The sequence below is a fragment of the Leptopilina boulardi genome, unplaced genomic scaffold, assembly GCF_019393585.1.
Source record: "Leptopilina boulardi isolate dan_hultmark-lab unplaced genomic scaffold, ZJU_Lbou_2.1 LbouV2_214, whole genome shotgun sequence".
NCBI lineage: Eukaryota > Metazoa > Arthropoda > Insecta > Hymenoptera > Figitidae > Leptopilina > Leptopilina boulardi.
Window position 1 is genome coordinate 10,485 of NW_026137768.1, and position 27,215 is coordinate 37,699.

General features: G+C 26.3%; 1 protein-coding gene across 1 annotated transcript; it reads right to left on the reverse strand.

Moving 5' to 3' along the window:
- Window positions 1-437: 437 nt before the first annotated feature.
- Window positions 438-26,282, reverse strand: LOC127279092 (uncharacterized; the record flags this gene model as incomplete). The annotated part of the gene is made up of 6 exons (XM_051301231.1): window positions 26,210-26,282; window positions 23,726-24,121; window positions 22,295-22,606; window positions 3,085-3,229; window positions 1,750-1,932; window positions 438-619 (listed from the first exon to the last, which is right to left on the reverse strand). Coding segments are annotated over exons 1-6 (1,291 nt in total), but the record flags the coding sequence as incomplete, so codon positions are not given.
- Window positions 26,283-27,215: the final 933 nt, after the last annotated feature.

The window sequence follows — 27,215 nt, forward strand, 5'->3', positions numbered from 1 at the left end:
GTTTACAGTTTGGTTACAGTAAGCTTACGATATTATAAACATACATATAATAAATTATACTTTATATGATAAATATTATTTACAATAAATCATGTATTCTTTATATATGTGAGAGACCCTATTAGGGTTCGGCTTAATAAAATTTACTGCTCATCCTTAAGTGCCCTAGGAAGCTACTGCGCATAAATATTGTTAAAACTAATTTATTAATATTTTATCCTTACCATGTAAGCTTACTGTAACCTTACTGTAAGTTTACCTTGTAAACTTACAAAGAATTTACTATGTATGTTTACAGTAATCTTACCATGTAAGCTTGCAGTGGGCTTACCTTGTAAGGCTACTGTAGCCTTATTGTGTAAGGTAACTGTATGGCGGATATTTTAAGTTTACCTTACACTTACTATAAGTTTACATTGTAATATTACAAAACTTACATGAAAGTCTGATGTAAACTTGTAGTAAGCTTTTGTGGTGTGTGGGAACTTGTTTTGATTCTGTAGTCGGATTACTCAAGGCGTTTATAGCCGCTTGACTATCGACATAAACATTAATTCTTTTGTCTGATTTTCCTTTTTCAAGATAAATCATTGCGTAAGTGATTACAGCAGACCCCCGTCTGCCAAACCGTGGTGTAATTACTTAAAGATAATGTCACTTTAGTGGTATTAGACTTACAGTATACACCCGATCCTGTGTCTCTTTCCTGCTTTGATCCATTAGTATTTCATACTACACCTCCAACTGAACTGTCTTTTTCACAATTTTTTCTCAAAGGAATAATGGTTTTAAAGCGAGCTTTGAATTTTACTCTTTTAATCATTCTGTTTTATCCCATATTAATTTATGGGATCTTCAGATAGAGGATGTGAGTTTTGTTTGTTTTCTCCTAGCTCTCCATTTTTCTAAGAAACACTAAGAGTGTATCTAACGACAGACCTCTTAAAACAATCAGGAAGTCATCCACATAGCTTTGCGTATAAAATTCCTCGCTATTGAGGTCTACTAATAACTCATTTCTTACTAAGCTCCACAATAGAGGTGACAAAACTCCGCCTTGTGGGCAACCATAGGAAATTAGGCCATTTATTTTGGCCTCTCCATACTCTGCTTGCAGGGCTCTATTATGGAGCATACCTCTTATCCACCTAATCAATGGATCTGGTATGCATCTTATAGCCACATTGCGTTTTGCTTGACAATAGGTGTTAGAAAAAAGCACCATTTATGTCTAGGAAAGTGCCCACCTTATAAACTCCTGCGTCTAATTCTTTCTCTATTCTGCTTATTGCTGAATAAAGGGCTGTTTCTGCAGAACAGCCTGCTCTATAGGCATTCTGTCCTGAATGTAGAGGTTGATTTATCAGACATTCCTGTCTGATAAATGTATCAATTAGTTTCTTCAATGTCTTGAGCATGAAGGAGGTTAAACCAATCGGTATGAAATCGGAATAAACACCACTCTAGTCACTTTCGATGCCTCAGGAGTGTAACCAATAACTATACGTGCTTTTATGATTTTGACCAAAGGTAGACGAACATATTGCAATATTTTCTGCAAGAGAATTGGATATATGCCGTCCTCCTCGCGCCTTAAATAGCTTAAACGAGTATAAGGCCCAATCAATATTTTACAGAGTCACGATGTTAAACGCTAGTTTCCAGTTTTATCGTCCAAATCGAGATTTACCTGGATTCCAATCACCATTGTTTTGCTTTGATTCTCTAAAGTCTGGGAAGTTAACTTACACAAGATGCCTCACACATTCAGCTCTGTCACAGGCGAAATGTCCGTTAGGTAGCCTTATTCTCTTCTGTACCATAACAAGTAGGAAAGCATTCCATGGAGTCTCTGAGGTCTTCACAACATGATGCCCAGTTGGTTCTTCTAGGATTACGACCAGAACTATATTCATGAGCAGAACTTTTGTGCTGGTTATAAGGATTTGAGAGAAACAGTTTCGCATAAACGTCAAAATTCAATCCCCCCACTTTTTAAAATTTTCATTAAAATGCAATAAGATTTTAGAGATTTGTTATTCTTAAGGGGAGATTAAGGTGATTTTGAGGTTTTTTTAAAGATTTATTTTATAGTAAAAAAAATTTTTTTTTTCTTACAATTTTTTTTATAAAATAATACATGTCTGAAAGAGTCAAAAACAATTTTTTTAATAAACTAACGATAAATGGCTGCCGAAAGTGCAACAGTTAATCTGAAATGAAAAGAACAAAATGTTTCTTAATGTGTACCCACTATTTTAACTATTGTGTAAAGTAGAACAAAAGTTTTGCAACTTAAATTGTTTATAATTTTTTAAAATATTAAAATTTAAAAAAAGTTTTTAAAGGGAAGTAGGATTTTAAAAATCCTACTTCACAAGAAACCTATATATTCAAGAAACATTCTGTCCAATTTTAAAGTTAATTGATTGAATAGATTTAAAATAATAGCTTCACAAAGTTTAAAATACGCATTTTTGAGAAAAACGCATTTGAAGTGTTTTAAGTATAAATTAAACAAAAAAGTGATTTTTACACAATCGGCGATAGCGGTTCAATACATAGTTTCTTCTTTGGCTACTAAAAGATTATTTTAAAGTTATCTAATGACAGTCAAGTTGCAGTAAGTGCCTCTGAGTCATTTACTACTAATTGACTAGTAAGAACGTATGTGTTTACGCGTTTGGCGAGTTTTTGCATGTAGCTACTCAAATTATATCCTTTTTAAACCTTGGAAATACTTTAGACTAATTTCACCGTGTTCTTAAATAGTTATACTGACCAAAAATGAAAAAAAAACAATTCAATTTTTTCAAAAAAAATCACCACAATCTCTCCTTAAATAAGACAACATTTTACCACACGGATAAACTTTTTATACTATTTTTTCGTAAACTCACTATGTATTTTTAGTAAGTTGATTACCAAAGTGCGAAAAAACTTCAACGATATAAATTTTTCTTATTCTTATCCTATATAGGAATTTTCAATAGGGGAGATACTAAATGTATGAAGTAAGAAATTAGACATTTGTCGGAATTACAAAAGTAATTTGTAAAAATTGATTTTATATTGAAATTTTACCATCCATTTTCCAATTTTCTAATAGCTTCACGAATCTTTAGGTCTCTTTCGATATCCATTTTCCGCATAAATTCTCCTTGTATGTAACCTTGCAGAAGGTTATTCATGCGAATTTGTTCGTTCTTTATCACATTTTCCAATGAATCTACATATTAATTAAATTTTTTTATTAGTTTCAGATTTAACTTTTTTAAGAACAATTACCCAAGAAGCACGTAATATATCCTCAATATCAAGGTAATATTACCGGGAATATTACTGTAATATTAACGGTAATATTACAGTAATATTAACGGTAATATTACAGTAATATTAACGGTAATATTACAGTAATATTAACGGTAATATTACAGTAATATTAACGGTAATATTACAGTAATATTACAGACTGATTTGAGTTATTCATAAAGCATAAAAAACGTGAATATATTATAAGTCAATTTGGCTTGTTGGTAAAACTCTGGACTCGTGTGCTTTGAGTTCGGGGTTCGATTCCCTGGATGGGTAGATTTTTTCGTAAAGAAATGTTCCCATAATATTACTGTAATATTCTCTTGTAATATTACCTTAATATTACGGTATAATATTACTGCAATATTACTGTAATATTACCTTAATATTACAGTAACATTACCGGTAATATTACCTTGAGGCGGACATTTTAAGATCACTGTAAGATTACTGTAATATTACAACGTTATATTACGAATCTTACATGTAATATTACCTTGATATTGAGGTTATATTACGTGCTTCTTGGGTAAGGGGTTATATACCTTTATATGAGTCAAAAATATTGAAATTTTCAAAAAATTTGTCAGCCGTTATTTAAAATGTTTTTAAAGCGACGTTTATTTTATCAAATAGTACATATTTCAATGTACTTGTATATGTATTTTTATTAAAAAATATTAATAATTGTGGAAACTGTAGACCTTGCGCTACCCAGTAAAAAATAAAAGATACCAGAACAATGGATTTCAGTTACGAACTCGATAGCTGGTAAACGAATTATAGTGAGAATCTCCCCAAATAACACATAAGCTTGCAGCAATCTTGCCACTCAATATTATCAACCTTGCACGGCAAATTTGACACAAGCTTACTCAGAGTTTCAAATGTCCCACCTGACCCAAGCTTTCATGGTAAGCTTACCGAAAGATTTCATTGTAAGTTTACTGCAAGATTGAACAATAAGATTATCTCAAGATTGCACAATAAGATTATCGCAAGATTGCATAATAAGATTATAGTAAGATTTCTCAGTAAGCTTGCACGGTAAGCTTGTAGCAATGTTGATGCAAGGTTGTCAAATAACCGTGCTTTAAACCTAAAAAAAAAATTTATTTTAACATTTCGTTTAATTTATATAAATTATATAAATTAGACGAAACATAACAAAAAATTTTGTTAGACGTATAAATAAAGGTTATTTAGCAACCTTGCTACAAGCTTACATAATACTTTTTTTGTAGGGCTGTGTTATCAATGAAAAAATTTTGAAATTTATTTTTCGCGAAAATGGCTCCGGCGATTATTTTCTTTTTCCTTTGAAAATACTCTGGGAACCTCAGAGACTCAAAATCTGCAAGAAATTTTAGGGTGCAAGCAATTTTCATTTAAATCTATTTCAGGCGCAACATGTGCAAGCTTGGGTCAGGTGGGACATTTGAAGCTTGCAGTAATCCTGCGGCAAGTTTGATATGCAAGGTTGTCAATATTGCGCGTCAAGCTTGCCGCAATGTTGCTGCAAGCTTACGTGCTATCTGGGTTGAATATGAGTACTTTTTGGTATCCGAAATGATCATAAGCTTGTAAACGCACTGAAACGGATGATTTTTATAGGGCTTTTAATGAAGGAAAAGCAATTAAATGGATGCAGAAAAGATGGAAAATTAAATTAGAAACAAAAATGAATGATTATTTATTCAAGAAATGTACATTTAAAACAACAATTATTCTTATCAATTCTAATCTCTGCATTAAAAACATAGTGAAAACGATGTAATGTTATTAATTTTACTTTGCAATTCGGAAAATAAAAAAATTTTCAAAAAAGGGAAATCTTTTTCTAAATTAATAATTTTTTTAACATCTCCTCATTAAGTGTGACTTCCGAGGTTAGTTGAGAGACGACGAATGTATTGATTCCTCGATACAGTTAAAGAATTTACTTCGACCACTACTATATATTCTAAGTGTGTAGCAGTAAAAGTAGCAATTACGGTGTGTTCATAAAAAATAACTATTATTACTATTATATTTAATATAACTCTTGCAAAATGATTAAAAAAAATTGTTTAATCTTTTTTTGATACAATTACTGATAAAGATGCACATTTAAATAATTATTAATTTAATTATTTGAGATCAAATTTTTTCCCTTGCCGTAATTAAAACATTTTTAAGATTTCCATTGGCTTTAATTACGGCGGGCAAGGTATCTTCAAAATACACGTAATTTTAGTCACCGAAATTGATACAAACGCGCCGTAATAGAAAATTACGGTATTAGTTTTAATTTTTCATATTTGTTTAAATAATCAATTTTTATAAAGTTAAAATTTTTTTCAAATATATAAATAACATAAGCTTTTAGTTTAATAAGTCTTCAATTGACTTTATACAATAGAAATATACATCAATCGATTCGTTTTCATGCCAGGAATACAATTTTGACAAGAATTAATTAAAATTTTTATTATAAGAAAAAGTTATTTTATAAGTATTATTTTAAATTATAATTATTGATATTACCTATGAATTTCCAAATACCTGGGTGTAAACCACCCAGTCTTGTGAAAAATCTGTGGTTAGCAGACTCATTTAGATTATTGGTCCTATGGACTAAATGACCTATACACAAACTTTTAGTTCTTCTTCCCCAGTAATTTTGCAGGTAATTAAAAAATTTCATTAATTTAGTGTGAATTCTAAAAGGGTATTCTTTGATTTTTTCATATATGATATTAAGACCTTCAAAATATCTTTCTTCTGGAAGTAGTGGTAAATTGTAAGCCATTTTCAATACTGTATCATCTGCGTTTTTTAAATGACACTTGCTTTCATAGTATTCCCTAAAAGACTTTAAGAAAATGTTTATAATTATTGCTATATACCTATTTATCATTAATATTTTTTATTTTTACTACGTAAAAAATAACTTTAATATCTAGTAAGAAGAGGTCGATTGAAAAAATTAAAATGATTCTAAATATTGTTCAAATTTAAATGCAAACTAATGTAATTTTTTAACATTTACGTTTTGCTAATAATTTATAATTATGCATAAATTTTTATACTATTTAATTCTTGACGAAATTTGTACACAATGGTTTTTAAGAGAAAAATTTGTTAATTTTTTTAATAAAATCTCATTGTAAAATTAATTATAATAATTATGAAAAACATAGAACTATAGTAGTCGGTCACCTATTTTAATAGTTTGACAAAGTTATTGTAGTAGCTCAATACAAACATTACCTAATTTCCGAAAATTTATATGTTATTTGATATAAAAATTGTTTTAAGAATGATTTATTTTAATATTAAGGGGACAATCGCAGTTGTAGCGCCAAAAAATTGATCTTTTTTATGAATTTTTTTCTCGTACACCATTAAATTTTTTCAAAATATTGATTTATTATTTAAAAATACATATATTGAACATGAATTTAAAAAAAAAAGTTAAAAATATTAAATATTTTTAAAGTTATATCCTGTCAAAGTGATGTCCTTTTAAAAAATATGATTTGTGGTAACCACGACTATGGTAATCTGGCTCATTTGAAATCAAAAATTCAAACGGATTTACATTTATTGAAAGATTACCGTAAAATGGGGTAAAGTCGGCGTTTGCGGGTAAAGTCGGCCGGCGCTTTAAACACTTAAATATTGTATTTCATTTATTAATTTACATTAATTCTATAACTACATTTTTAATAAAACTCGGATTTCTTCTGGAAAAAAGTAATAGTTAAACTTTAAAATGATTTAAAGCGCAGGCCGACTTTACCCCATTTTACGGTATCTAATCCTTGACGGAGCGATTTAAAAAAAAAAAAAAATTTGACGAAATGGCGACCTGTCAAAGTTTACCTTTCAATTTTCACTAAAAAAAAATTGGTCCTTTTTCAGCTGTAAAAAAAAAAATTTTGCATAAAAAAATTAATCCTTCGATCAAGGACTAGATTATTATGTATTGAAAAAGCATGTTAAATTTCATGACAGTCGGTTTAGTAGTCCCAAGTAGCACGATATATCAACCAGATGTCACCGTGACATCAGGAAAATGTCAAAATGTCTGCCTTACGGTGATATCATGGTGACATCAAGGTGATATCACAAACATATCACGGTGATATCATGGTGATATCACCGTGATATCACAGTCATATCACGGTGATATCATATTATTAGAAAAATAATGAAATTTTAACTTAATTCTTTTTATTTTGTTCTCCAATTTTCATAACGAAGCATTTTTGAAAATATATATCTATCATTCTAAGGTCTAAATTTATCAAATTTTCCATCGACGCTTCTTATTGGTATTTTATAACATGGTATTTTAATAATAAAATAAAACTAATTTAAAAGTATATATTTACTAACCATTTTGCTAGTTTCTTGTTTTTTTAACTAAAAAGTATATTTATTGTTAAATATTATTAAAAATTTTAAATCCCTGTAAAATATCAACATGATATCACGGTGATATCACCATGATATCACCGTGATATGACTGTGATATCACCTTGATGTCACCGTGTGATATCACCGTAAGGCGGACATTTTGACATTTTCCTGATGTCACGGTGACATTCCCCGGTGATATCACCGTGACATCTGGTTGATATATCGTGCTACTTGGGGTTTTCAAGTGAGAGTGGTCACCTATTTCAAAATGTAGTTTTGAGAAAAACGTGTTTCAAGTTTTAACTAACTTTTTTATAAAGATGGATTTTTTTTGAAATCTGATAAAATCATCAATTATTGGACCATATAAGTAATTCTTTGGCAGATGATGCTGTTTTTAAAATCCCAATTCAAATATAAAGGTTTAAAGACCCACATGGCTGTTAGCTTGTTCTCGACCGACCTGACACGCCTACCTTTCAGCTTGTATATTTCATACAATTTTCACCGAATCATTATAAAAATTTGTAGACATATGTCTGAAAACATATTATGCTTTAAGAAAATGCAAAAAAATCGATTTTTTGAATGTTACAACTGCGATTGCACCCTTAAGAATAATAAAAAGAAGTTGTCGGCTGCTGGTGTGTGGCTGAATTTACTCTCATTTACCCTATAACTGGACTTGAAAACAGAAGAAAATTTAATTTAATATTTTTATGAATAACTTTATAAGGTTTAAAATATTCCTTTCTCTAAAATGAAAATACCACAAAGATGGCTATAAGGGATTCAGACCAAAGGCCACAAAATCATAAAAATATATACATATGGGAACCTGTGGGAATCACATGCGGTTTCCCATACATTACTTAATACCATATAAGATTCTATGTAAAAACTTATGGAATTCCATATGGAAAATTCGATGGTTTCCCGTATAGATTTTCAATTGAGTGCCTATAGAAACTTTTAATAGGGTGTTTTTCTTATTTTTTTAAATGACCAATACAATTTTTTTAAATATATTTTTTCGATTTCTGTAAAAACAGAAAACTGGCGTATGACTCCTTTTTCACTTGCCATCTTTCAAATAGTGAATAACATTTGTATATTGAAAACAAGAATTATACATTTGTTTGTATGGGAAATAGAAAAAGAAAATATCTTATAGAACCGACAATTGCCTGAAAATTTCCAAAAATTCATTTAGAGAGAAAAATGATTTACCTTTTTTGAATGGAACCAGCAGATATGGTAATCACACTCTGAATAAGTATCTTTTATACTTTTCATTACTGCTGCTTCCGCGTCTCCTGTTACATCTTTTAATGCGACTTTAAAATTTGGACAAAGTAAATTGATTTTTCCAAAAATTTCATTATATAAGTTGCTTGATCTGTTTGTCATTAATATAAACACAGCACCCACAGCCTTTAAAATTGTTTAAATCAATTAATTAAGATCACGTGAAAAGATTACCGGTAAACTCCGCGAAGTAGCTCCGCGGAATTTCCGCAGAGCAGGTCTGCGGATTTTCCGCGAAATTTCCGCAAATTTTTTTTTTTTGCATATTAATATATTTATGTTATTATTTAAAGTAATATAATATTTAATTTAATACATTCTATTTAAATTACGTTTTATACTTTAGTTAACAACTGAGATAAGATTTACTGTTAGACACGTCAATTTTTTGAAAAAAAATATTGATAACCTTTAGGATAGTTTCGTGGTTACAATCAGTAAGGATTTTTTAAGGATTTTAACATTTCAAGACATGATGAAAATACGAAGCATTAGAAGAATAACAAATCGATGTCACTCAAGAACTAGGCAGCAGCAAGAATACAATTTTTTGGGGAAATTAAACATGTCGTATAAAATTTTCATATTACGAAGCCATCAATAAGTAACGGTAACGACCGGGAAATCATTTCTTTTTCCAAACCTTTTAAAAGCTTATAACCTGTATTTAGATTATAAAGTTATTTTCTGAAAGTTTTAATTGTAACCTAATTTAACCCTACTAAAAATTAAAATATATAATGAGTGAAATAAATTTTATTAAATAAATAGAAATCAGTATCATATGGCAAATGCATTTTTATTTTTTTATTAATAAAATTTTTATATGAAATGAATTTTATTATTGTCTTATAAAAAGGATAAATACAAGTAAAAAACTATTTAATCTATTATATATTTAACTCTCTTTAATGCAATAATCTGATATCAATTTTGGGATTACTTTTTTAAGTAGAAAAGAAAAATACATACATCTTTACCGGCTATAACCGTGAACCTATTTTTATAGTTTTCAATTTTTTGTTAACAAAATTAGTGTCAAAGTCTTCTCTCACTTGTTAACTAAAAATTAAAAAGTAATTTTAAGTAGAATATACACAATTTAATTTTATATTATTTTAAATATTAACATAAATATATTATTATTCAAAAAAAAATTTGCGGAAATTTCGCGGAAAATCCGCGGAGCTCCTCTGCGGAAATTCCGCGGAGCTACTTCGCGGAGTTTACCGGTAATCTTTTCACGTGGGGAGGACAGTCTGAGTTTACTACAAAAAAATTTTTAAATTTTTTTTCATAGTAAAATTTACTGAAATGTTTTCAAATAATTATACATTATTTCATATACATTGAAGTAAATGAAAATAAAAATTTTTTTTATTTATAGCGTCAAAATGTCAAATGAAAATGACAAAAACTTGATTAACATGATTGGAAAAAATTATTTAACTGGTTGGGCTGAAATTTTCAGAGATTGTTCCATCATAAATGTAGTTTTTTGACCAAAAATGTTTAATTTTACTACTGGCTAGTCATTTTGTCACCATAAATAAAATTTTTTTTTTAAATTAACTTAAAACTTAAATTAAAATTTAGTTTTAATCGAGGGAATACATTTTTTCTGTAAACAAAATCAAATTTACACAGTAAAATTTTTTTTCGCAAAACCTTTTTTTAAATTTTGAAAAAATGACCTACAAAAATGGAATTGATATTTTAGAAAATCCTTGTGTCTGATTTTAGATATTAAGGCAATTGTTTCTCATCTCAAAATATTAAATAGAAATAAATAAATATTAAAATTTAATATCAAATATTAAAAAGATATATATCTATCCTGATAACATTTATTTATTAGGGGAGGATGGGGCAAGGATAGTTAGGTAAGACGTTTTCGAATCTAGCGACCAAACCTGAATTTGTATCTGCAAACGAGTAGTATTTTTGGAAAGCCTGCTTATTTGGCATTTTCTTGTACAAGTATCTTTCTTGTACAAGATCTTGCACCAGATCTTATACAAGATCTCACACATGAACTTGTTCCAAATTCGTATGCTTTTTCCTGTACAGGAACTGGTCAGAACTTGTACAAGTTCAGTTGCTGATCCTGTACAGGAAATTGTACAAGATCTTGTGCAGGGATTTTCAGTAGGGAATTTTCTTTCCCAATATCCAACCTATATTGGATTTCATATGGGATCACGGAGAAAAATGGAGGCTTAAATTTTTGAGGATAGAAAATGAATATTTCACTTTACTATCGTGATACACAGAAAAAACTTAGTCTCATTTTGATATGCAGAAACAATGAGTCAATGCTAAACGACATAGGCAGTGGCGCCACCAACCTGACTCATTTTTGCTGCTTATCAAAATGAGTAGCATACGCTATCATTTTGAGTTCAGGTTTTTTCTGTGTAGTTCAGCAGTTCTTTTAAAATTATTTTTCTTTTATTAAATAAAACCTCCTTAGATCATTTGTTTACATATCCCAGAGTAATAAAAAATGCTTTCCTACAGCACGCACAACTAGAAGTCCACTTTTTGTTGTGCACAATTAATGTTTTTAATTTTGGGGTAGGTTGTCACATATTTATCCCTCCACATATTCCTCCAAGATGGTAACGTGATACCCCAAGAAGGATAACTTTTCTCTCTAACATACAGTGATCTGTAATCCGAATCTAAATAGATAAAACTATTTCCCCAAAATTGAATCGATAAATTTACTTAGTATTCCTTATTCGGGGGTTTTTGGGGTCGCTGATTACGAATTTTAGGTCAGTTTTTAAAAATTCAAAATGGCGGATTCAATATGTAGAAAAACTTAAAAATTTAGTATATTCAAATGAAACATTGTACGAAATTAAATTCATAATTCATAATTTCTACGAAAAAACATTTCAAAACGTCATATAAATTCTAATTGAAAATTCTTGCGAAATCTGCATGAAATCCGCTATAACTTGTTTAAAAATCGTACGAATCATTTTCACATTGGATATATGTTCCCATAAAATTTTTATTTTCTTTTTCTTGAATAAAAATTTTTACCTTGTCCATTATCCTCATCATGATTGTGTACAATTGGCACATTTTTGGTATTCTAGGTGTAACCTATAATTTGAACAGTGAAATTTATAAAAGAGTTATTTTTATATCAAGGATGTAAAATAGGTGATTGTGGTAAACGTAATTTTTGTCCAATCTGTGTGGAAACTACACTGGAACCTTTAACTATTGCAGTACTCGAGTCTTATGTGGAATAGATAGAGGTATAACCTTGACGCCGTCTTTACGTTTACGTGAGCTGCTGCAATCGTCAGAGATGCAATTGTCAGAAGTTCCAGTGTATGTTAATTGAGGGTATAAGAGTTCTGAACAATACAGATAAAAACATAGGAGGAAAATTTATACAACTTTGCATATTAAAGAATTAGTTTATTGACTGGTTTCTTTTTGTTTATAAAAAGTTTTATTTTTAAAAAATATGTTTTTATGCAATGAATGCCAAACCTTTTTTGAAAAAAATTGAGCGCCTAGATCGTAGAATGGCACGTAAATTTATTTATAATTGTGAATGAAAATTTAACATAATTTTGTTTAGAAAATTTCAAAGAAAAGCAGAGTCCCCTGGAAGTAGCGGGTGCAGTTACGTTCCGGGGCCTCCTCACTCCATGCGAAATAACTTAAGTTCTATGATCCAAACGCCCAATTGAACTGGCAATGAAAGTTTAAAGTTAAATAAGTAAATAAAATTGTGAAATATAATTAAATTATTACTTTAAATGTTCCATCTAAAAAAATTTCTTTCACTGTGTTCAATTGCTGTAACAGAATTTGACTTGAGAAAATGAGAGCTGATTCTTCTCCACTTATTACAACTGATTGTAATAGTTGTAAAGAAGACATTTTCCCGACGAACATTAATTCCGCTAAATTTAATAATGATTTTGGCTGTCTGTAACCCATTTTATGTCTCACTCTAAGCATTGCCTGCTTCTCCTTTTTGTAATTTAGATTGTTTGGCAACCCGTTCTCAGAAAATCTTATTCAAATGAAAATTCATTAAATTTGTTGTTGAATTTTAAAAAATCAACTATATATATATATATATAAGGTAAAATTCCTGTAGGGAACTAAGTGAAAAAAAAGTTGATCGAATCGGGCTTTAACTTTCACATAGCTTACCCATAGGGGTAAGTAATTTAACCACGAATTATTGTTAGGTTTTTTCAAAAACTGTCGGAGAAGGAGGAAGTTAAATTTTTTTGAAAAATTTAAATAGTAAATTTTTGAAGACTTGTAACTTTTAAACAGAAAGAAGAAATAAAATTTGCCCTGTATGTTTTCGAAAGGTTTTTTCCTGCTCTTTCGAATGGTGTAAAAAAAATTTTTAAAAATTCAAATTTTGACCCTTTTTTGGAAATTAAACCTTTTTCAAATTTTTTTTTAAGTTCGGTCCTTTTTATTTTTTTTATTTATTTTTTTTTTGAAAGCTAAAAATGTGCATTTTCACCACAAAAAATATTGAGATGTTTTTTTTTGTTATTTTCGAGATATTAATTAATTAATTAATTATTTTTAATAAAAAATGAAATATTTTACAAATAAATAAAGTTATTGCAATCCTGAAGGTACCCATTGAAAGCTGACGTAATTCCGCATCCAACGAGCCCTATACGGACTATTTTGGATTAGAGGATTTTTTAAAAGCAATTGCCGTGTTAGCCAATTGTTTATTAACAATCCAGTAACCCAAAGTACTTCATATAAGGCTCGTTGGATGCGGAATTTTGTTAACTTTCATTTAGTAACGTCAGAATTACGATAACTTTATTTGTTTATAAAATATATCATTTTTTTATTAACCTTAATTAATTAATTAACTAATATCTCATAAATAACAAAAAAGGACATCTCAATATTTTTTTTGATGAAAATATACATTTTTAGCTTTCAAAATAAATAAATAAAAAAAAATAAAAAGGAAATAAAAATAAAACTTAAAAAAAAATTTGAAAAAAGATTTAATTTCCAAAAAAAGGGTCAAAATTTGAATTTTTAAAAATTTTTTTTACACCATTCGAAAGAGCAGGAAAAAACCTTTCGAAAACATATAGGGCAAATATATATATATGGGTGAATCTTCGCGTAGCGTACAATTTGGTTTCTGTTATTATAGAATTTTTTTTAATTAAAATGAAAATCATAATATAACTTTCAAGTATGATAGTCAAGAATGAAATATCTGTAATGGACCAGACAAATTGTCTATAATTTTGGTATATTTTAAACAAATTAAATGCAACTGCACCCATGTAATATAATGATCTATTTTTGTACATAATAAAAATATAAAAAAAATTTTAATATAAAAAACAAAATTTTAAAAAGAAAAATATAATTTTGTAAATTTATTTGGAAATTTATAGGGTAATTTATGGTAATTTATGAAACTTTAAGGTAATTTATGATACATAAAATAAAAGTTTTAAAACTAATTTTGGAAAGTTATAGGTAATTTATGGAAATTTAATTAAAATCAAAGTTGTAATGTGAATTATTTAAAAAAAATTTATTGTAATTTTTAAACATTATATTCATTAAAAGACGGCCAAAAAACTTCTTCATGATGCTAAGGCTTCCTCATAATGCATAATTAAAAATGTTTCTTTAAAGAAGTTATTAGCAATTTTCAATCGGTTTCGCCGATTGTATACTTAAGGAGACTCTTGATTTCATTTTAAATATACTAGTTGTTATCTTTTTATATTTAAGAGCGAATGTATTAAGTGGTTAGGTGACTGTGAAACACAAAAAAAGACTCAAATTTAAAAGTTTTTGTAGAAGTAGAATGAAATTATTAAGAAACCTGTAGAGATAGAGTTACAGCCCTAGCCACAATCTATAAAAATTTTTTCTATAATATATTTTATCATTATCAAGTTTTCTTAAAATTAAATTAATATTTATATTATAAATATATTTCATTCACACAAACATACACATTTATAATAACACATAATGTAATACACTTTTCTAATTAGGTTGTACTCAGAATATTCCTTATTTCAGAATTCTAAATTTTATAAGTGTAAATTACGTTTTTCGTAATGTGAAGTTTTCTCAAACATTTTCTTTCAGCGCGGTCTAGACATTTACCTACGTGGCGACCGGATGACGAAAATCGTTCTGGGCAGGCAAATAAGCAATGTTCTCAATGTACATAATTACCTTCTCCTTTTTCATTTTCCATCATTCTTTAATATAAGGTATTTTTATTGTATAACGCGCGAAACTTTCCTGAACATTAAAATGAAATTTTTGCCTAATTATAATTATAGGCGAAAATTTCATTTAAATGTTCAGGAATTTAATAATTTAAATTTTTATAGAATTTTCACTAAACATTGCAATTAAATATTCCAAACATTTCAAATAAATCTTTGGGAAATCTTTAGGAAAGTTTCGGTGCTGTGGGGGTAGAATTAAAAAAACGTTATTTACAACTCAAAAGCTAGAGAAGTACGTATTGCCTACTTAAATTAAGTGGGAAATATTCTTACAATAAAAATAATATTCTTATTCTTGGCACCTATTTAAGTAGGTATTCTAAAATCTGGAATATCGTTTTTTCAGCGTATGTATTAAGAGTGCACAATAGAGCGTTGCACAGATTTAAAATTTTAGCTTTTAAAAATGTTTTACTTTCATAATAATTATTTCTTATTTCTGAGACCCGGAATCTTTTTATAGAAGAAATCGATTTGTTTTTAAAGTTCCCAGTGGCCTAACCTCTCATATATTCTACTATTTAAAATAATAAAGAAAAACCGCTGACAAGTTGAAGTATGATTTGCTTCCTAATGGGAGAAGTATTTTTTGTGTTCATTCCATGATCACTGTCCAATGTTATAAAAATAAAATAATGAGATAATAAGTGACATTAAAATAAACGATTAACAAAGTAAGAGCTGTTATATTTTACCACCATTGGATATCAAGTCATGAATTTCTTTTTTCCGCATATATAAAAATATACTATTAGATATTTAAACATTTTTAAAAGTTATGGGGAAAAAAGATTTTTGCAAATTTTAAAAACGTCAGTAACTTTGGATTGAATTACAGTGGAATGTTTGCCAATAGTTCAGAAGATGATAAGACTTAATAGACTATAAAATTAAAAGGGTGTCTAGCGAGAAGTACAAAAAAATGTTTATTTTTGGCAAATTATTAAAAAGTTCCCTGACTTTTTACTGACTAAAATATTTCCCTGACTTCCCTGACCGCTGGACACACTGAATTAATGAAAAACATTTGTAGGTGTTTTACCCCTTTTTTTAAAGTTATGGACAAGAACGATTTTAAAAAAATTTTTAAATGCAAAAAAATTAGTTAATCTTAATTAATGTGGGGGTCATAGTACATTTTATATAAATATCATATAATCAATCATAATCTGTATTAATAAAATCAGAATTTTGTCAGTACATTCCTCAGAATCCAAAATTTTTGACATAGTTTGTCGTTATGAATAACAAGGAGTCAAAAATGGCCATAAAAAAATTTGTGTCTGTAGGTATCTATGTCCGCAATATTTTGTTCCAGCATTACGTAAGAACGGTTTGACAGATTAAAGTGAAACTTGGTGGTCTCTTAGGTATAAGCCTAACTTAAAATCTTTGTCATATCCGAATAAAAAATATTAATTTGTATGGAAAATATGCTACTTTTTTAAAAATTCGAAAAATCAAAAATTTTCAGATTATTTATTTCTTAATACATTGTTTCTAAACTTTCTATAATTCGGTATTAAATGTTATTTAGTCACATTTTAGCATAATTTTATAAAAATTACAAGGTAAAACTGAAATATGGCTATAAAACAGTTTTTGGGGTTAAAAAATCGAAACAACTATTATTGTAACCAATTGCTTTCAAACTTAATTTAGGGGATCTCTGATTAAGATTTTTACGTCAAAATAAGAAAATTCCAAATTGCAAATTGAAAGTATTTGGTTCAAAAATTTGAAAATCAAAAAATCGAACAATAAAAATTATTGTAATAATTGAATTTATACGTCTCTAATTATTTTGTTTGTACAAATCTATCTATCTATCTATATCTATTATATATATAATTATAAATTACAGATTTGTAACAACACAACTGCAAAAATTCGACGGATATATTATAGAAGAGCCATAGAAAATGTAGTATATTATCGTTTTTTAATCATAGTATTCTTTTGAGTACATGTATTTTTGTGATGGATTATTCGATAAATTTTTGGTGCTGTGTGGGTGAGATGTATGACTGGTTACCTCTACACTGAGAAGAAAAATTTAGTGGTTGCAACAAAATTGTTTGGTTAGACAATTTTGGTTCTTGTAACCGAATTTTTGTTGGCTGAAACAAAATCGTAGAGTTATCTCAACCAAACATTTGGTTAGGCCAACAAAATTATTTGGTTAAACATTTTTAAATTCCAACCAAAATTTGGTTACGACAACAAAATAATTTGGTTAACACAACAAAATAGTTTGGTCTAAAAAACCAAATGATCGTTTGTTGTCCTAACCAAAATTTTGGTTGTGGCAACCAAATAATTTGATTTGCAAGGATGGAACTCACAAGGATGGGTAGTCCGGTGGTCAGAGCTCCCGACCTTCAGTTTTAAAACAGAGGTTCGATCCCAGGCGGAGATGAGATTTTTCAAAGTCCACAAATATTTCAATTGGATAAATATAAATTAAACGTTAAATTGATAATAAATAAATAATAAAATAAATAAAAAGGATACAAAAAAAGAAATAAGGTAGAATAACATTTTTAATTTTACAAAATAACTGTTTGTTCGATCAACCAAATATTTTTGTTGACCTAACAAAAAAATTTGTTTGAGCTAACCAAACATTTTTGTTATACCAATAAACAACACTCAACCAAATTTTTTGGTTGACTCAAACAAATAATTTGGTTACTAAAATACCAACAAAATTTTCTTGGTGGCCCAACCAAATTGGTGGTGCATCTTGGAAACAATATCATTGAAATGTTTAAATTTCATAAAAAAATTTAATTTGGTAAAATTTAGTTTAAATCATAATTTAAATTTAAGGAAGATATAAGTTTTTATTGACATTGGTTAAATAACAATCAAATATTTATATAATTTTTAAGCAATGTAAATAAATTCTGAACAATTTACAGACGATCCTGATGAAAATACTAATACTTTTTGTACGAAAATACTATCGGACACGCACCACTAGATGTCGAGACCCGACGTAGGCGGTTCGACAGCTAGTTGAATCATAATGAAAGTGATTAGTACAGAATCCTTCTTTCTGTATACACTTACACTCACACATACGGAACGACTTTTTTTGATTCTTGAGGACGAAAAATACAAAGTTACATCATAAAATATAACTTGAAAACTTTTCATATTAAAATGCTTTCCATGAGGAAGCAATACAATTTAAAATTAATAATTGCAGTTTAAATTAAAACTATTTATCTTGTTATAAATAATAAAATAAATAATTGAGAAACTTAAAAATTAGTGGTAATATAATAATTAAATTCTTACTCAGTAACGACATTATCGAAAATAGTTTTTTGTTCAAGAGTTATGTCTTTGCACTTTTCAACCATTAATTTTCTAGCCTTTCTATTATTTTCTCCAAAAGTTTTAAAAATACTGCATGTATGATTTTCTTCTTTCCCTTTAATAAAATGCCCATTTTCTTTTATTAATAAAAATTTACATGCAGTCCTTCCTGTTCTTTTTGAACACCTGCCATAATCAAAAAGTATACTATATCACTGAAAAAATGATATTCTAGATTTAAGAATTTCTTCTTAAATAGGCGCCAAGAATAGTGCCGAATTAAAGTAAGTGAGGAAATATTCTTACAGTAAATAATATATTCTTGGCGCCTATTTAAGAAGAAATTTTTAAATCTAGAATATAATTTTTTTAGTGTTGCAATTAAATTAGTAAATTCTAAGTGTAAGTGATAAAATGTAGGTCGGCTTTAATTATCATAATTAAAGGGTTAGAATCATATATTCGTTATCTTTAAACATTTTTTTTATTATGAAATTTTTTTTGTTTACTTATACCAATAAAGGACTAACCCAGTAATATTGCCAAACATTCATCAATGTTGGAAATGATTTTGCAATATTATCAAAAAGTTTGGATGCTATAGGGGTTGTTGCGTGAAAAGCACGCTTTAAAAGAATTAACGAAAATTTAAATTTTATGCCTAATTTTATATTTTATATAATAATGCGAAACTGCTCTTTTGTATGACTAAAACTTGAAATAAGTGAAATTAAATAAACAAATAAAAATACTTTTTAAGGTGGTTTTTATTAGTATTAGGTTTATTGTAATATTCAGTATTTATCGATAAATTAATTATTTCATAAAAGAATTTTTAATTGATAAATGTTTTAAATAATTATGTTTTAGAAAAATGTAATTAAATTTATATAAATAATTAATTGAACAATAAACTTTAGTTTGAAATTTGAGAAATGATTGATTTTTGCAAGAGCTGGAGTTATCATTTTTGAAAATAAATAAATTTCATGAAATTATAATTTTAATTTTCGTACAGTTTATTTGCCGAAGAGTTTATAAATATTTGAAATAATAATTTAATTTTAGAGAATTTTTGATTCAAAAAATGTTTTAAATATTAAATTTTTAAAGATGTTGATTAAAATTATAAGAAATAATAATTAATTTAGCAAAGAATTTTAGATAAAAATTTTAATAAAAACAATTAAATTTTAAGTAGAGTTCGATTTAATACTTTTAGAAATAAAAAAATTTCAGGAGATTTTTAACTAAAATTTTCATAAATATGAATTACTGATGATTATTTATAAGTTTTAGATAATAATTGAATTCTAGAGAATATTCAATTGAAAAATGTTTTAAATAATTGAATTTTAGAAGGACTTGAATAATGTCATTTTAAATATTTACTTTTAAGTGAAATCATAGTTCATTTTTTTACATAATTCAATTTCAAAACGTATATTTTATAATAAAAATATCTTGTTAAAAAAAATTGTAAAAATGTCGAAAACAGTTTCATTCATTGAAAAAAGTCTATAAAAGTCATTTAATCTAAGGCCTGTATTGTGTTATATTTATGGTAACTGAGGTATAAATAAAATGAGATGAAATTTTAGGTGTCAACCAGGATTTTGAGAAATATTTAATTAAATTGTAAAACTATATTTTTAAAAATTTTAATATTCACCTAAGGATGTTTTCGTTTCTGGGATCTGGATTATAGCTGTATCCATCAATGAAAATAGGCATTTTAAATATAATAAAAATTCAAAATTTTCAAATTTTTTAATCTGTAATAAACTCTGATTCATTAATAAAATAGAACTTTTATCTGCATGTTGCTTAAAATTTGAAAATATTTTTAGATCATTATTTTTAAACGTAAAGAATTTGATAATTCATTAAATATTGAATTTATATTACTATTCATCGATTTTTATTTATTAATTATATAAAATTAAAACGTTAAAAAATATATAGTAATACAAACATTTATGCAATAGTAAAATAATTCTTTTTAATAAAATAAAAAAAAATTTATTTAAATTATGATTATTCTTAACCCTATTTTCACATTTAAAAAAACTTAAGATAGGTGACAAGTTGTAAAATTTTTTAAAAATCAATAGTTTAAAAAGAAATTAAATTTACCTCGTTTTAGCGTTTGTTAGCTTTGTTCAAAATATTTAACAACATTCTATCAAAACAGAAACAAATATTGACAAACGTATCTGACAAAGTTTAAACATTACACATTTGTTTTTTTAATTTCAATTGATATATATATATATATATATATATATTTATATATATATATATATATCAGATTTAAATTTCTTAAAGAAAAAATATTCAAAATTAGGTAGGATATAAGAAGTTGATCTACAGATAGAGCGATTAGTGTAAATATTAGAAAATTATAAAGAAATTGAATTAAAGGTTCGTAATAATATTATTATGTATCTATGACATATATATATATATTATATATGTAAATTGGATAAATAAATTAATTAATTAAACAAAATAACCAATAAATAAATTATCATATTAAGGTCCAATTTCACAAAATCCGGTTAAAAGTTAATCATCAATTAAATCCCTAATTGACCAATCATGAGTGCTTAAATTAGCTTTAATCGATGATTAACTTTTAACCGGAGTTGGTGAAACTGGCCCTAAGTAATTAAAAAAACAATAAATTAAAAACAGGTTAAAAATATCTAATTAAATCAAAAAAATTATAGATTAATTTTTTTTAAATTCTTAGGGTGCCAAAAATAATTCGTTTAATCTGGGGAAAAGGGGTATATGAATAAATGTAAAAAAATCTCAATAAATTTCTAGAATTGAATATAGGTTAAAAATAGCTCATTAAAAAAAGTTCTTGATTAATTTACATTTTAATTATTAGGGTACCAAAAAAAATTCGTTTAATCCGAGGAACAGGGGTACATGATTAAATGTAAAAAAATTTCTCAATTTATAGAATTAAAGATAGGTTAAAAATAGCTAATTTAATAAAAAATTTATAGATTATTTTCTTTTTAATTTTTAGGGTACCATAAAAAATTCGCTTTATTTATAAAAGAAATATTTTTTAATTAATTTAATAATTATAAATAAAATTCTAAATTAATTTTTTTATAATTTTAGTGCATTAAAAAAAATTGAATAGAAATTTTCATCATTCCAACAAACACATGCACATTTAATTCTTTTCAAATATTAGATCTCACAATAATTATAAAACAGGGTTAATCAGAAAAAAAATTTAACGCACATGAAACGTGTCAACATTGAGATAGGTATATGAAATATTTAATTTTTTTGAAAAATAAAAAAAAATTTGAAAAATTTAATTCCTTAATTTTCTACCTTAATGTATATTTTTCAAATTTTTTTTATTTAAAAAATATATTATAAATAAAAATTCTTATTAATAATGTTTATTATTGATCTTGCGTTTTTTACTCCGTGTCCCTCGCTTCATCTAAAATAGAATTTTTTTTTAATTATGTAATTCAATTTAAATTAAATTGTAAATTCTATTAACTTTAATATTTTATTATTAGCCAAGTCTACTTTTAGGCCGAAAGGCTGAAGCTTAATAATAAATAATAATATTTTATTATTTTGGGTTTAAATGTATTAACCTTGAACAGGTTCTGTTAGGAGCATTAATTCCATGTGAATCAGGAAGTCTATATTACAATTTGTAGTAAAATCATAATGACAATCTATTTCTGAAATTAATTGGTTTATTTCTTCTTTATGATGCTTTATTTGTTCTGTTGTCCTTATTAACTCATAAAGTTCATTATTAGAAGGTGGCCGAAATTTTTTAATTGTGAAAGCTATCATTTTATGGTACAACACAATTGCAGCGTATAAAATTTGATAGCGGAATCTCACGAATTGGAAATTCATCCACATTTGAAAGAGACGATGTGCTTTTTTAGAGTCACCTGTGATAAAAAAATTTAACATTTATTGAAGATGAAAGAGGTTTGCATAGTTATGTAGAATATTACAAAAATAAATTTAATATTCCTTTTGTTGAAGAGAATGATGTGTGATTAATTAATTCAGGTGTTTTGAGTTTACGGAAAAGAAGTTTTACTTGTAACAGACGGAGTTTTTATTAGAATAGTGACAGTTTTAGCTGATTCAGTTAAAACATTCTCTATTCTAATGAAACATATTGCTGTTCCACGTGAAGATTTTTTCCTCAGTAATTTTAATTTGAATTAATTTTGTATAAACATTTTTTCATAATCTCTGACCCAAGCAGCACGTAATATTACAGTAATATTACTGTAATATTAAAATTTCTGCCTTATGGTAACATTACAGTTATATCAACCGGTAATATTACGGTAATATTAAATGGTAATATTAAAAAAATTCTAAAATCATTTAAAAAAATATTTGACCGATAAATTAATATGTTTTTCTGTTTTATTATAAAAAAAAACTTTGAAATTGGTATGTATATAATAATAATATATACATAATATATATATATATATATAATAAGCGTATAATATTACAGTAATATATTACTGTAATACGTGGGATATTTGTCTGATTATAATTATTAAATTTTTCTGTTTTATCATTAAAAACATTTAAAAGTTTTATTTATTTTATTATATACAGTGACGTTACTGAAGTTACAAATGTCAGAATAAAAAACCGGTGGAAATATGAAGATTTTTAAAATTAATCAATTAGAAATTATCAAGAAAATCGTGATTGGTTAATTTTAAAAATTGCGCCAAATCTTTCTGTCAATTGATTATTAGGTAATTTTTAATTTTGGACAAATGAAGATTCGGCGTCTTAAAAATTCTATTAATTACAAATTGGTAAAAAAAATTCTGATAAATTAAAATTCAGTCAATTGGAATTTGTCATTTAAAAATTTGAATCATATAAAATTCGATTAAATAAGAATTCTGCTAAATTAACATTTTTTTATATAAAAAAATCATGTAATGAAAATGATTGTAAAATAAAAATTTAGTAGCTAGAAACTAATTATTGTAATTATAAATTATTTTGTTCATTATAAGGAAAATTACCAGATGCTTTTAAAAATCCAATAATGATGAGAGTTGGATACAACGTTGACATTATAGCTAAAAGATTAGCTTGAATTTCAAATCGTGACAATAATGTTGACATTGCTAATGGAGCAAGAATAAGTCCCATAATGAAAACAATACTAATCACAGGGGATACGAAGATTAATTTCTTTATCGTGAAGTCTGTGTAAACTATTTTTTCACTATATATCATCGTGAAACTTAGTACAATTCCCATTATTACTCCTGCATTTAAGTTAGTCAAATATGTACCAATATCATTATTTTCAAAATATCCAAAAGCAAAGATTCCAATCAATAAAATAGTAATTCCCATTAAAGTACCGAGGCCAGCAATTGAAAACATCCTCACGATAGTTCCCGTCCAAGGATCTAGAAAAATATGGACCAAAAATTTCTTAATCACACATGCCAAAAATGTAAAATTTTTGAATCAGCTATTAAAGTAGAGGGACCGCTGATAACCTTTCGAATTTAAGACTATTTAAGGTTGTCATTCTTTTCTGTTAATATTAAATATTTAAATCTGTAATATACTATAGGATATTGAAAAACAATTAATTCATTAATAATTCATTAAAAATTACTTTTTTCATTTTTCATAGTGAAATATGATTTCAAGTTCTCAAAATTTTTTTTTAATTTTGACAATTTACAATAATTTTAGATCCTAAATAATAAAATAAAAAAAACACCCCTTGAGAATATTAATTTCGATTCCATTGGGTGTAGATAGTAGATAAGGTATTTTTGTATGTATTTTTTTAAAATTTTAATTGCTAAAAATTTATCTTTATATTTACAATATTTAAACTTACAATATTCATTCCTCAAAGGATTTTTTGAATTTAAAATAATTAACATTTCCTTGTAATTAAAATTTTCCAACATGTCATCTAATAAATTTCCTGAAAAAATATAAGGGCATATCTTTGAAACCTTTAACTTTTCAATAAGAAAAAAATTTTTTTTTTTTTTTTGAGCACAGTATTGAAACTTTGTCTACATAAATTTCAAGAACTAAGCTTTCCAATTATACAAGTGGACATATAAAACAAGTTGTCTTCAAAAAGTTATAAATATTTAAAATTGAGAATTATTTTTAACCTGTAACAAAAAAATATTCAACAGGTGTTTGCTTTTTAGGATAAAAAACAGTTGAAGGGAATTTTCTAAGGGGTTATAATTTTAAAAAGCAATAAAATTCGTTTAATATTTTCAATATTTATATGAATAATAAAATACTGAAATAATGCACTGGGTATAAAAGCATGTGTCAAAAATTAACTAAATATATAAATTTTTTATTTGAATATTTACATTACATTTTAAAATAGATTTTTATTATAGTGAATTGTTTTAAAAATGTAAAATTGTAATTTTTAAAATTTACCATACGATTTTCATAGACTTTTTTCTATTTAAATTTAATATTCGTAAACTTTCCAATTTCTTTTCTCTTTTTTCCTTTTTTATTTTTCTTTTCTCTCGCATCTTATCTTTTTTCAGAATGAATTTTTTTTGGATCCATTTTTGTGTCTCGAAATAAACATTAAAACTTAACCTTCAGGTTTTAATAATTAATGACAGTTTCTATAAAAAAAATTATAATCGGCAACTTCGTACATAACAATTTGTTTCTAAAAAATTTCGGTCGATTACGGTCGACCGTAATTGATGAATATTTTTACATTATCTTTGCAATGAAGTATTTTTTCTCGAAGCACATTCACGGGATGTTAAATGGCACATGTGAAAATATATACAAGTACTTTTCGAATGCTTTTATATGATTTTCATGAAGTATCACTCGTATTACGGTTGTTTTCAAATTTTGTCCACACGTGTTTTCGTTTACTTAACTTATAATAGTTTTTTGAAGACATGAAGCACATCAATTTATTATGTCTCAAAATAATTATAGTAACTTGATCTTTGATTTCCCATAAGTTATTTTAACGTGCCGCTTGTCTTATAAAAGAAAAATCATAAATACGATGATTACGGTCGAAAAGGTTAAAAGTGAGGGACAACTTTTAAAAGCTTATAAATTTTTTCACAAGTAATAAAATATTAATTTCCCTGCGAAACTGTGTTCACCGATTAATTAACATTGAAAAACCATATTTCAGAATTAGTAATTTTTATTAAATCTAAAACTATATCGTTTAAAGCATCAGAAAGTATGGTTAAGGACAAGTAGACATTGTTAAAAATCGCGTTTTAAAATTGAAATAATTATTTATGTATTTAATAAATTAAAGTGGAATCTTTTGGAAATGATTGATTATATCAAGCATTAATATTTCCAACAAAAACCAACGAAAAATTTATTAAAATTACCAAAATATATGCGAGGGACATTAAAGTTAAAGGTTCTAGAGATATGCCCATAAAAGATTTTATTATATTTAATCACTTATTAATATAGATAATGTGATATATATTTAAATTACATACCACGATATGTCTCCAAACCCGACAATATTGCCTTTTGCTTGTGACGAATAGGTTTCCGAATATTGCTTGCCATTTTTTAATTATTATTAAAAGAATAAAATTTGACATGAAAAAGCAAAAAGGAAAAATTTAACATATGGTTAATTAAAAACAAAAGAAAACATTAGTATTAGGTAGATTTCACAGTTAGCGGTGTTTCAAAACTTACGAATAAATAATTCTTACTTTTTTATTTTTTGATTTTAATTTTACATATTTATGCAGAATTTATTATTTACTATTTATTATTTATTATATATTATTTATCTATTCTTGAATTTTTTTATCTCACAAAATTTTTTAATTTTTACAAAGATTTTATGAAATAAAACTGGATATCAATTTCAGTTAAATATTTTTAATAAATTATTCATACCGTGAATAATAATATTAAAACAGAAAAAAATGATTGATGAATTACATAATTAAAAATAATTTAATAAAAGACGACTGTAAAATATGAATGGTAAAAAAATTTTTAAATTTAATATTTAATTATTTCAAATTGAATATTTAAAAATTACAGTAAAAAATTACATTTGCTTTATTTTTAAAACTATTAGAAAAAAATTCTCAATTTATTGTTATTATATGCAAGATAAATAACTTAATGCACATATTTCAATGAGTATTAAAATAACTAATAAAAACATAAATATATTTTATATAGGTATATATAATACTACATTACAATTATATCAAAAATTTTGGGAGAAAGTATTGGAAATAAATTAATAAACATTTTTTATTAAAAAAATCATCGTTTTCTACCTATTGGAATAATTTAAAGACTTTTTCATTTAATGTTTTTTTACCATTGACATAGTACTGATTCGGTGTGAATGACAGTGTACTGCCAGTACTGGTTTTAATATTTTTTTACCTCCGACATAGTACTGATTCGGTGTATTAGTCAGTACTTTATTCGTTTCCTTAAGTATATTACTGTATTCCCAAGCAGCACGGT